The 12,267-nt window shown below is 39.7% G+C and overlaps 1 protein-coding gene across 1 annotated transcript in view; it reads left to right on the top strand.

Moving 5' to 3' along the window:
• PDE11A (phosphodiesterase 11A) overlaps positions 1–12,267 on the top strand; it is a 383,893-nt gene that overhangs the window by 193,963 nt on the left and 177,663 nt on the right. The window contains exon 6 of the mRNA XM_014834082.3: positions 2,678–2,810. Within this exon, the coding sequence (XP_014689568.3) occupies positions 2,678–2,810 (133 nt within the window). The remainder of the gene's footprint in view (positions 1–2,677; positions 2,811–12,267) is intronic.

The raw sequence follows: 12,267 nt of genomic DNA, 5'->3' as shown, positions 1-12,267 counted from the left end.
TAAGTTCGTGCAGTCCACTTCGGTGGCCCAAGGTTTCGCCAGTTTGGATCCTGGGCGCGGACATGGCACTGTTCATCAAGCCATACTGAGGCAGCATCCCACATGCCACAGCAAGAAGGACCCACAACTAAAAATATACAACTATGTACCAGGGGGCTTTGGAGAGAAAAAAGATAAATAAAATCTTTAAAAAAAAATAGTGTTCCAGGCTCACAGAATATCTTTTATCTTTCCCCATCTCCCCACTCTTCAAAACAACTCCCTTCTGCTAATAGAGCCAAGGGCACACAGGAGCAAAATGCAAGCCACTGCTGTCCGCCCACCAAGCCCTGTGGAATCTTCTGCAGCACCTCTGGAGTGGCCAGCATCATCATCTCCCACCTGCACGACCTCACCGGTCTACCAGGACCTCTCCCCACCTTCAGTCTCTCTTAGCCAATTCTTCTTGCTCACTGTCCCTGGATTGAGCTTCCTAAAATAGCTTGAATGATGTCTCTTCCCTGCCCGACACTCTTAATCGGTTCCCCATTGCCTATAACTAAGGTCTCAGCTCCTGGTCAAAGCCTCTGCCTTTAAGCCCTGGCCTCCTTCTCAGTCTTATTCAGCACAATGTGTGTCCTGTGCTCCCACCAAAGGGGATTACTCAATGTCCCAAGAACACAGCCTTGTGCTCTGTTGAGTTTGTGTCTTTTGCTGCTGCTGTTCCCTCCTCCATCAGTGCTTTCCTCCTCACCCCTCCAGCCTCTCCTTGCTGGACTCTTGCCCATCCTGAAAGATCCAGCTTAAAGGTTTTTGACACTTGCTGATAAAACTGATTCCTTCCTTAGTCCCTGTTCACCCTCCCTTGCCTGCCCCTCCCCCAAATATTTCTTTCTCAGATTCCTTCCCTGACCAGTCCCCAGGGTCCCCCTGCAGTTCTTCTTCCAACTACACAGTAGGGCAGCACACTCCACACTATTTTATCACAGAACTTTAAAAAAATTGTGGTGTGGAATCCAGTGCACAGACAGCACAAAATGAATTGACAGATCAATTAATCCCTGCAAGAAATGATGAGCATGCAGTTACTCCCTTTTATAAAATGGGACGACTTCATTAGGTTGGATCCTTGTATCAGGTGCATTATCATGTTTCTTCTTATATTTTGCTTTCGTTGCAGCACAACATAAAATTTCACTCACAGATTTAATATAGCAAAGAGAAAATACAACATGGACTTTTTTGGTGTTCCTTCTTTTTAGAAAATAAAGCCCTCATCTTGTGTTTGAAGTCCTCGATCGTTTTACTTCTTTGATTTAGGCACCGTCTATAAACTACAAGACTCAGCTTTTTATTAAAACTTCCATTTTTCAACCAGAGATCAATAGAGAATGTTTATGTACTAGTAATGTTTAATATACAATAAAGGATGAATAATATGACAAATATATGTTGAGTTGATCAGACACAAACCAGCAATCATTACAGATGAAATGCATTAATGACGGCAAATAATGCCTATGCTTCTCACTCATTCATGCATCTGGTGGCCTCTCCATGCCAGTTCCCAGCATTCTCAATATAGCACAAATTCCATACAGGCACGTTATTGCATAATAACAATGACTATGTACAGGGTTTAGTATTTTTCTTACATACAATGCAATTTAGATTAGAAAGTCAATAGTGTTGTTATTCTTCTTGCTGTAGTACATTCAGTAACATCTTATGGAACCCAGGGTTCCACAGAATGTAGTTTGGAAAATATTATCCTGGTATACTTGCATTAATGCACGTAATTTTGATTATTACCTGGCAAGCCGCAAATCTAACATCCTCCATGAAAATTTTCCTTAATAATGCTAATTTGAACAGTACTCAATTTTGCATTTCCACAGCTCTTGGCAGTGCTCAATATGTAAGGAAAAGATGGAAGGGAGGGAGGGAGTGGGGAATCTTACTAATTCTTACAGCATTTCTATACATTTGATATTTGAGGTAAAAATGATACAGGGGAAAGTTCACAAAATCATTTAGCATAAAATTCCTTGTTCAAATTGAATATGGATATAATCTAAGCTATTAATGTTAGGGGTCAGTCGAGTTAAAACAGGTTTTCCAGTGAGATTTTGCAAGTAGAAAATGTGTTTTTGTCCAAAAAAGTACTCTCAGGCTACAAAAAATAGTTACAAAATTACTAAGATTACGCATAGTGTAGATGTGCTCTTTTGCTACGTTTAAAATTTTGTGAATTCTCAGTTTAGTTCCTGATTTTTCCCCATTCTTGGGTTTAATCTTTCTTGGTACCAAACATCTATTCTGCTCAATTGGGGGAGGTACATGAGGAAGGTCAGTGGAATTTATTATGCAACTGCATTGGCGTCCTGTCGTCAATTTATTATGTGATTCTTTACTTTATGTCTGCCTGCTTTGGGGCCTAAATACAACCTAGAGTTGCTCTCCGGATTATAGAGAATCTATCATTTCTATCCATGGATTTGGTTATTTTACATTATAGCTGGTAAGTCTTTTTGAAGTAGCTACCGATAATTACTTCACCATTATTCTGTAACTAAAGTCCCTTATCCTTTCTTAGTGAGGATAGGCAATCTCGCTATGAGTGTAGTTTTATAGGGTTTGCTTTCAAGCAAACTTATGTTTCTCTCTTTTCTTACTGCCTGCCTTGGCGTTCTGATAGTTTCAAAGAAAGCGTGGAGAAATCATCATACTCCGACTGGCTAATAAATAACAGCATTGCCGAGCTGGTGGCTTCTACTGGCCTTCCAGTGAACATCAGTGATGCCTACCAGGATCCTCGCTTTGATGCCGAGGTAAGAGGAGTCCTCTAGTTGCAGTCTTAAGAGTTCACTTGTCACACTGTTGATGGCATTGGTTGAAGCAAAAAACGGACATCATACAGATGGACAGCAATCCCTAACTTTACTGGCAATTCTTTTGCATCTTTCCCCTGTAATCTGATTTTTAGCATTGCCTACTGTTGACAGGAAAACTTCCTGTCTCACCCTGATTGGTGGCAAAATGGCTATCTACTGTGTATTAGTCTGATGCTCTTTTCTGATTGGGTACATTTTATATTAAATGTACCATACACATGTACCCATGCATTAAATGTACCTGTGTACATTTTATGCTAAATTTATTTTGTATTTATTATTTATATTAAACTATGAAATATTTAATAATAAAAATGTGTATATAACATGGTTATTTCCCAATAGAAGTCAGAATAACTACCGTATTTTTAAAAATTGCTCCCAAGAAACAGTAAATTGTTGGTGTTATAGTTTAACGTTAATTATATAGGCACATTGTGCTGATATACAGAATATATTGAAACAATACAGATTCTGACCTGCAGAATCCTAGGTAGTATAGAATGTATATTAAATTCATATGAACGTATCAAAGGCCTGCGTGTGTGTGTGTGTGTTTATTCAATAAATTACAAGTGTCCTATTCTGGATTGCCAAGCTACAATCTGAAGAGTAACAGGAGTTTTTGGGGAAGAAGAGTGAGGAGACAGGTGTCCAGGCAAAGCTGAGAAAGCAGGGGGGTTGGGGAACTGAGGCTGAAGAGAGACGCGGGGGACAGAGCACTGAAAGACTTTGACAGCCGTGCTAGGAGGTTTGAGTATTTATCCTGGGCAATGGAGAGCTGGTAGCTGAGTTTTAGGTGGGGGAGAAGCAGGAGTTCTATTTCAGAAAGATCACACTGGCTACAGAACAAGGGCTAGATTAGTAACCATAACTGAACACTGAATCCGTGCAGCCCTGAGAGGTAGGCGTCATCATCCCCATTTTACAAAAATTGAGGGCTGGTCTATGACTCTGGAGACAGACCAGGATTCTGTCTCAGACTCCACAGCCCTTACTCTTAACACTGCCCTGTGCTGTCTCCACTGTCTGGAGTGGGACACGATGATGGCAGGGAGGCTGGACTGGTAAGTCTAATTTATACCTTTAGTCAGATCAGCTTTCCAGATCTCTGCAGGGAACTTTTAAATTCCCCAAACTCACCACTTCTCTGTAGCTACCTGGAACTCTCTTCCCCTAGGCTACATCCTCTGTGTATTTTCTCTTCATTCTTGAGCCTCTCACTGAGATGCTGCTACCCTGGAAATACTTTCGTGAACTCCCAGTCTGGATTGAACGTCTCTCCAGGGTGCTCCCTCACCTATCTCAGTGCTGACCACTACTCACTCTCCTCAGTTCTGATTTGTGAACTCTGAGTTACCTTCCTTGGCAAAGTACACAGTCCAAAGCTTCTTAGGTTCTCCTTCTGTAAGGAAGAACACTGCTACCTTGGTTCTGTGACTGGCAGAGTGGAAATGATTTATGGATGTCAATATTTGTATACATGGGCATTGCAACTGAGTTAGTGATTTTATGAAGTTTTGAGTTTTGCTATGTTTCTTTCTTCCTTGAGTTTAGAGAGAGAATACTGAAGAACGAATTTCTATGCCCACAATTTTGTGAAGAAATTCTCTCAGTATTCTATTATTAACATCAGTAATAGCTGAAGAAATTGAAAGACTTGCTAGGCAGAAAAATCATTAATTGTCAATTCATTGTTACAAAGTCAGCATATTAGATTAGATGTAAAGGGATGATGGCTGAGTCTTACCCCAAATTATAGCACTAAATCTGGTGCGGATTGCTATTCTTCTGCTCTTAGCTTTGGACCATGAAGTCAAATTCTGAGGAAGCAAAAAAATCAACAAATTACACCATTTTTAATAGTTGGTTCATAAGACATATGTAAAGGTATAACAAATATTAGGCAGTGAACACCCACCACCCAGTTTAAGAAAAAGAATGTGGTCATGACTTATGAATCCTTGTATTGATCTTCTCTAATCCCAACTCCTTTATTTTCACCATAGAGGTAACAACTATCATAGTTTGAACTTATCCCTTTGCTTCTCTATGTGGTTTCATCCCATATGTTTGAATCCCTGCCAAATATATTGTTATATTTTGAATATCTCTGAACTTTATATAAACTGAATTATACTACATGTATTCTTATGTTCCTTGCTTTTTCATTCAACCTATCTTCCTGAATCACATGAATTTATAATTCATTCATTTATTTTCACTGCTGCAAAGTATTCCATTGTATGGATAAACCTCACTTCATTTATCCACTGTAGTGTTGATGGACATTTGGATTCAGAGTTTTGCTGTTACGTACATAACTGCCAAGGACATGCTTGTACATATCTCTAAGTGCACATGTACAAGACTTTTTCTAGCACCTATATCTAGTAGAATGACATGCTAGGTCCTAGGCTATAGGCATCTTCATCTTTATCAGGGAATGAAAAATTCTTGTCTAATCATTGCTCTTTTTTTCTTATGAAAATTAATATCTCAAGAACACTTTTTGCTAAGACAATAGTAAGCTTGAATATACTGTATCCTTATGTCTACAGGCAGACCCTTACCACATCTCTTCCTGATTACTGATACACACATTTTACATTTTTCTCCACACTGACAGTCCATGCCATTAATGCAGCCTGCCCCACTGATTTATACAAAGAAGAACATGGACTCTTGAGCAAAAATGGGACAGTCATTTCTGTGGAGTTGGGCATAAAAACTTCATGCCCTTATCTGGTAGTTAGAAGCAATGATGTCTGAAGACAGTAAACTGTGGTAGGTTAAGCAGTGATTATTCATGGAATCACTCTCTTCCTTATGATAAAATAAAGCACGTACTTAGACCATCACTACTTCTTGGCCTTCCACCGAAAATGCTTTCAGTCTGCCACAGCTAATGTCAGATTTTAAATGCAAATCTGAAGATGTCTTATACCATGATTTTTACGTGCTCTCTTTGCATGGTGCTAGAATTTAAAGTTACTTTAGGTTTCCCTCCTCTTCCTTGGGGGGGGGGGGGGGGCGGGAATTGGAAAGGAATTAATCAATGCAGATGGAAGTGAGAGAGAGTTCTGCCTAAATACAGACATTTAGTAGATATGTCCTACAATTGTGTGTATGTGTTGTGGTGTGTGTGTGTGTTATGTTTCACACCAGGAAAAGCAAAATTATTTATCTGTTTAGGCTTCCTCCCTTCTCAAGTATATTTTGCCTCCATGACAGGTGTTAGCTGTTTATGTTAATAATAAATGAAACAAACTCCAGACTGAGCCCCAGCGCTCCCACAAGAGGCTAAGAGGCTTGAACGTTCTTCCCACAAAGCCTGATGTAAGATGGTGATCATATGATAAAGACAACCATTTCAGATAATATTTTATTTAATGTATTAAGTATTGTCCTCAAGATAAAAAAATACCATGACAAAATGGAATTGCCTCATCTTTTTACTAAAAGTAATTCTGGAATCATCCTAGAGATAAAGGGTACCTTTTAGAACTGTGTCGTCTTCCTGCAAAGGTTTGAGTCCTCTCTTCTTGAGTCTGGCACGTGGGAGTCATAATTTTTCCCAGGAGTCATAACTGAGTAGTTATTTATTAGTGGTAGAATGTAAGGAAACAATTTTTTAGAACCCAAGATTAATGAATTATCTCCAATGGTTATCTCCACTGGGAAAAGTGCTTTCTTTTTTATTCTCCTCACTCACTGATGTCCCTGAATAGTTTAAGGCTGGTTAACAAGAATGATAATTTTCTGAGAGCTAGCATGGGGGATCCTTTTCAAAGCATTGCTTGTTTTTCACACAGATTTTCTCAATGTAAATCTATATAATGGACTTAAATTTGCCAGAAACACAATTATCGTAAACTCTGATATCTATCCTAAATTTCTCAGTGGCTCAGTGGCGAATTTTGGCAACCTGAATTCTCTTTACTGAACATGAAGGAGGACCCCAATTCATCACGCAGTATAGTGACTTTGGATAGAACACCCAAAAGTGATTGACATTATTCTGGGGCTTCATACTGTAGATATATCAACTTTCAGTTAATAGAAATATTAGTGATTTCTTTAATTTACAGATGAGGAAACAGAGACTCAAGAGCTGAAATGACTTGCCTGAGGCCACACAGCTCCTCAAGGCACAGTATGGAACAGACTCTGGACCTTCTGATTTCTAATTTAATTCTCTCTTTCTGAGTGGCCTCTTGGGAGGACCAGCTGCTGAGGGGCTGGCTGGGCAATAGCGTCGCCACTCTGTCTTTCCTCTCTCCACACAGCTGCATAAATTTTTGGCTGGTAGACCTACCTTTTTGTCTTGTCTGCTCCACTCACCAGCTGAGTAGTCTTCAGTGTACTACTTATATACATATTGCAACATGTAAAATTCTATATAAATATTTTTTATACTGTGCAGTCCTGTATAAATATCAGGTGAAGGTGTTAATCTGATGGAGGACTAGCTTTTTAGTTCCGGGGGCGAGGGGCTGGTGCTAGAAGCAGGTCCTCTTCTCTAAATGAAGGGGTCTTTACACAGAGCAGCAGACCAGCAGCCCTTGATTATGGACCAACCAGCTCCAATGTCCTCTTCCTCCAGAGACACAGTAGGGAAGGAAAAAGAAAATCCCTAGTCAAAGAGAGGAGTTAAGGGTGATTGTTTACAATAAAGAAGGGATGGTGGCAATAATCTGATAACCTGTAAGTCTTCAAGAAAGCTAGGTCTTTCCTTTCTAGTCAGAGGAGGAACCATAACGTGAGTAAGCTGCAAAGATGGTGAAGGCTGGATGCATGTCCTGTGGTCTTAGGCCACCCTGGGGAGATGGTTACCATATCTTCCCCTATAGGGGCCAGCAGTATGCAGACCTGGCTCTTTACAAGAGCGTCCAGACATCCAGGAGCCAGATTACCTAGAGGTATTAGGGATGATCAAATTTCAGGAGCTGGCTACACTGCCCAGGCCCAAGCAACCCACCAATCCTTACAACATATAGCTAAAAGCCAGTTACACTGGTGTATTTCAAACACGGCTCTGCTGCCCACATTCAAATAACTTCATCAGTTAAGGCAATAGATGAACTCCCACATCTCTGTGGCTTAATACAATAGAGTCTAGTTTTTGCTCATCTTAGACCCAAATAGATATTCGTGATGAGTGGCAGTGGGTAGGGAGGTGTTCCCTGCTGCATGAATGAAATTGTTCAGCAGCAATTTATGAATGATTTGCCCTATGGACCATCTTGTGGATTCTTCAGATCTCTAACTGTGGGTGCCAACCCCTAAACATCCTCTTGTGTGCATTTGGTAGTTGCTTCTCCAATTTGAACTAACACGGTAAACTTGTCAATTTGGGGATTCATGATGCCAGTGTCTATTTTCTGTTAATAAGAGAGAATTTACTCTATCAGCCTTTGCTTTAGCTCCACAGTTGAAGTAGAAACTAGATTTTCACATTCTGTATCTTTCCTACCTTGTAATAACTTCTGGGAATTCCTCAGAAACTCTGCCCAAAGATATGCAGCAAGAGAATGATCCTTATTTTGAAATCTCAGTTTTGAAACTGTTGGTCTTCCTTTTGATAGAAGCTACAAAGGGATGTCTTTAAAGTGATGTAAACCTCATCCCAGGTGCTGGCAGGCACTTGCTGTGAGGGTTATGGGGCAAGTAATCATAGTTGTCCACCTGCTGGGTATTCTCATTGTGATTGTGTTAAATATTTAATGGAGTTCCCGCCTTGTGGTGAACAGAGTGACTTAGTCGGCGAGCCACAGTGATTACTCGCCTTCTGTCTGCCTGTTCAAGTTGAAAGTGGTGCCTGCTGGGCTTGATAGAATGCGTGGTTTAAGGCCAGACTCCTTGGTTTATGGGTGGAAAATTATGACAAATGGTTATATAAAGTAGACACAGGGCCAGAACTAAATTTCTGAGCTTTAAATTCTGCAACCTTATGAAGATCACTGTATGTTTATTCCATTACAAGACTCTGTGATCTTTGAAAAGGATGGAAGGCAGAAATGACCTACTAAATATAACTGATTATATTTATTTATAGTGGCTCAAGAAATACTCACATTCATGGGTTATCATGTTAGCGAGTTTCGCAGTTTCTTCAGCCATTTGCTCCTTGGGAAGGAGGTATCCACACTTGGCTCCTAAAGACATTGACAGGAATACAATGAATATTAATTTTCTATTGCTGCATAACAAATCACCACAAATTCAACAGCTTAAGACAAACACCCATTTATTATCTCACAGCTTCTGTAGGTCAGAAGTTTGGGTGTGGCATAGCTGGATTCTCTTCTCAGGGTCTCACAAGGCTGAAATCAAGGTGTTGGCCAGGTGGCATTCTCATTTGGATCTTGGCATTCTTTTCAAAACTCATTCAGGTTGTTGGCAGAATTGAGCTTCTTGTAGTGTAGACTGAGGTTCCCATTTTCTTACTGGCTACTGGCCAAAGGTCTCTCAGCTCCTAGAGATTGCCCTCAGGTACTAGCCATATGGCCCTCTCATAAGATGGCAGCTTGCTCTTCGAAGCCAACAGGAGCATCTCATTTCAGTTGGCTATGACAGAGGCTTATGTAATGTCAGGAGTGACTTACATAATCACAGGAGTGGCTATCCCATCACTTTTGCAGTATAACATCACCTAACCATGGAAGTGATGATCCTATCATATTTATAGGTCCTGCCCACACTCAAGGGGACGGGATTATACCAGACTTGTACAAAGTGGAGGGTGGGCAGATGGAAATCTTAGAGATTATCTTTAGAATTCTGCCTAGTACACTATAATAAAGACTAAAATGAATCCACACAAAATATCTATGTCCTGTGAGACAATCTGTATGTCCTGATGTAGAAGAATATCCACAAGAAAGAAAGCAAGCCACAGAGTAATGTGTTAGAATAATGTATAGAAGTATGTATAGAATAACTTATGTGGGTGTATGCACATATATATACACACATATTTTTCTAATAGACACCTCAAACTTAACATGTCCAAAACACAGCTTACAATCTTTTTTCTCCCAAGCCTGCTCCTTTCTCTGTTTTCCTATCTCTGTTAAGGCAACTAAATCCTTTCTGATGCTTATGCCAAAAATTTCGCAGACATGATTCTTGCATGTTGCACATCTAACTCATCAGGAAGTCCAACAGTCTCTACCTGCAAAATTTATCCAGAATCTGACCACTTCTCACCACTCGACTGCTACCACCCAGGTCCAAGCCACCATCATCTCTGGACTATTTCATGGCTGTAGCCTCTTAATCCAGCTCTCTACTTTCACTCTTCCCCTCTATGTTCTCTTCTCAATACAATAGCCAGAGGCTTTTAAATTTTAAGTCATATCCTATCACAACTCTGCTCACAAACTCTTCAAAGTCTCCTTATTTCACTAGAGTAAAAGCCAAACTCACAGTTCTTTCAGAGGTTTGCAATGCCATATACAATCTGGCACCTCATTATCTACCCTCAGCCCTCATTCATACTTCTCCAGCCACGTTGGTCTCCTTGTTATTTCTAGAACATGCCACTCACAAACCTACCTCAGGGCCTTTGCGCTGGCTACTCCCTCAGCTGAAATACTCTTAACCCAATATCAGCATGGCTCAAATCCTCACCTCTTTAAAGTTATCATTCAAATATTACCTGTTAGAGAAGCCTGGCACCTGAGTATTTCTAATCCCTTTTATCGTGATCTATTTTTGCCCCATAATTCCTAGCAGTTTGTAACACATAATTTATTTATGTATTTTTTGTATTGTCTACCATCTATCTTCTCTCACTACAGTGTAGGCTCAATGAAGATGAGGATTTTGTCAGTTTTCTTCACTCATGTATCCCCAAGAACTAGAACAATGTTTAGTACATAATAGACATTATTGTTGAATATTGTTCAGTATCATTGAATATATTGTCTGTTATTTATGCATATATGTTGTTGAATATATTAAAAATTGATGTATGAACGTATATATTTGTAGGAAAAGGTCAGGAAGAACTTAAACCAAACTGTTACTAGTTGCAATCTCTAGAGATGGCAAAATTAGAGCTTTTGATTTTATTTTTAAAGATTTCACCTGTTTATATTATTTTTGTAATCAGCAAAATTACAAAGCTAATGCTTTATATCTTACGTGAAATTATATTTTACCAGGCTATTGTGAGCCCTCCAAAAGCGATATACCATTACTCAAACCAGAATTGAAATAATACAAGATCTAAGTAAATGAGCTTGCCTTGCTGTATCTCTGGGGAATTTAGATGGATTATTTTCTGTTGCCCTTGCCAGCATGGAGTGTTGCTTGGCTTTTATTCTAAGATCCTTGTCTGAGACTGTCCCAACAGCATGTACAGAGACTGCATTTGCAGATGACCTGCTGTCGTATCAGGTGGCTTCTTGGAGTGCATATTCTATTTACAAATACCTTCACCATTAAACAGTTATTCTGGCTTTGCTTTTAGTTGGCATTGTACTTATGAATTCAACTCCCAATAATGACTTGCACTGTAGTACATCATCTGTGAAGCGTTCTGCCCTTCTTTTCATGCTAGATTCAAAACAGCACCTTAAAACAAATACGCTTATGTACAACAAGCCATTATTTGGTCACTATAAGGTATAATATTCTCTCGCTTAATTTAGTATTTCCTTCCATTTGTATAGTTATGGAGACAATTTTCAGAGCCATTACATGCAGGGTTTGTTTTCTACCTGCAACAGGAATGAACAATTGGACCCTACATTTACATATGAAAGGTTCAGCATGGGGAATGGCAGAAAATAACTAAAAAGTGGGACAGGCCTTATGCATGGATGGTTTAGTGTTCTCTGTATTTGTTACAAATTCAAGAGTGGTGGGAAGTCCGTCAGCACACAGATCTCCTCTTTCATGGGTGGCCGATGCCCACAGTTACACAGTTAAATCTGAGGTGTCATCATCCTGAACCTGTCACCTTTCAATCCCATGCAGTTCTTCCATATGAAGTTCTTTCTCTGATTTTTTTATTAAAACCCATCATAGACAACTCAATAGTTCTTAACCTTGCAATGTAGCACTTAAGGATAATGGCACTCCAGGCTCTAAGATTCTTTGGCTTAAAGCATTAAAGCCCATTTTGCCTGTCAGATTTTCATAGCAAAGCACTTCGAGATCTGGAATGCTGAGTGCGAGCCTGGTAGGACAGTTCATTGTCTATTCTCTGTAACACCTTCTGGTCTATCAGTTATACTTCTTTTACAATGGGAAATGTGCAAAATTGAAACCATTAAGCGACAGAGCTCTGTGGATCTGCTGAGATGCATCTGCTACTGGTAATCTCTCAGTTACTGATACTTGGTGTAGGACAGTTTGAGATTCTTTCCTGAGAGGAGGGTTT

This window comes from Equus asinus, chromosome 4, assembly GCF_041296235.1.
Source record: "Equus asinus isolate D_3611 breed Donkey chromosome 4, EquAss-T2T_v2, whole genome shotgun sequence".
NCBI classification, from domain to species: Eukaryota; Metazoa; Chordata; class Mammalia; order Perissodactyla; family Equidae; genus Equus; species Equus asinus.
Note: the sequence above shows the minus strand (reverse complement) of the source record. Positions and strands in the feature narration are given on the sequence as shown.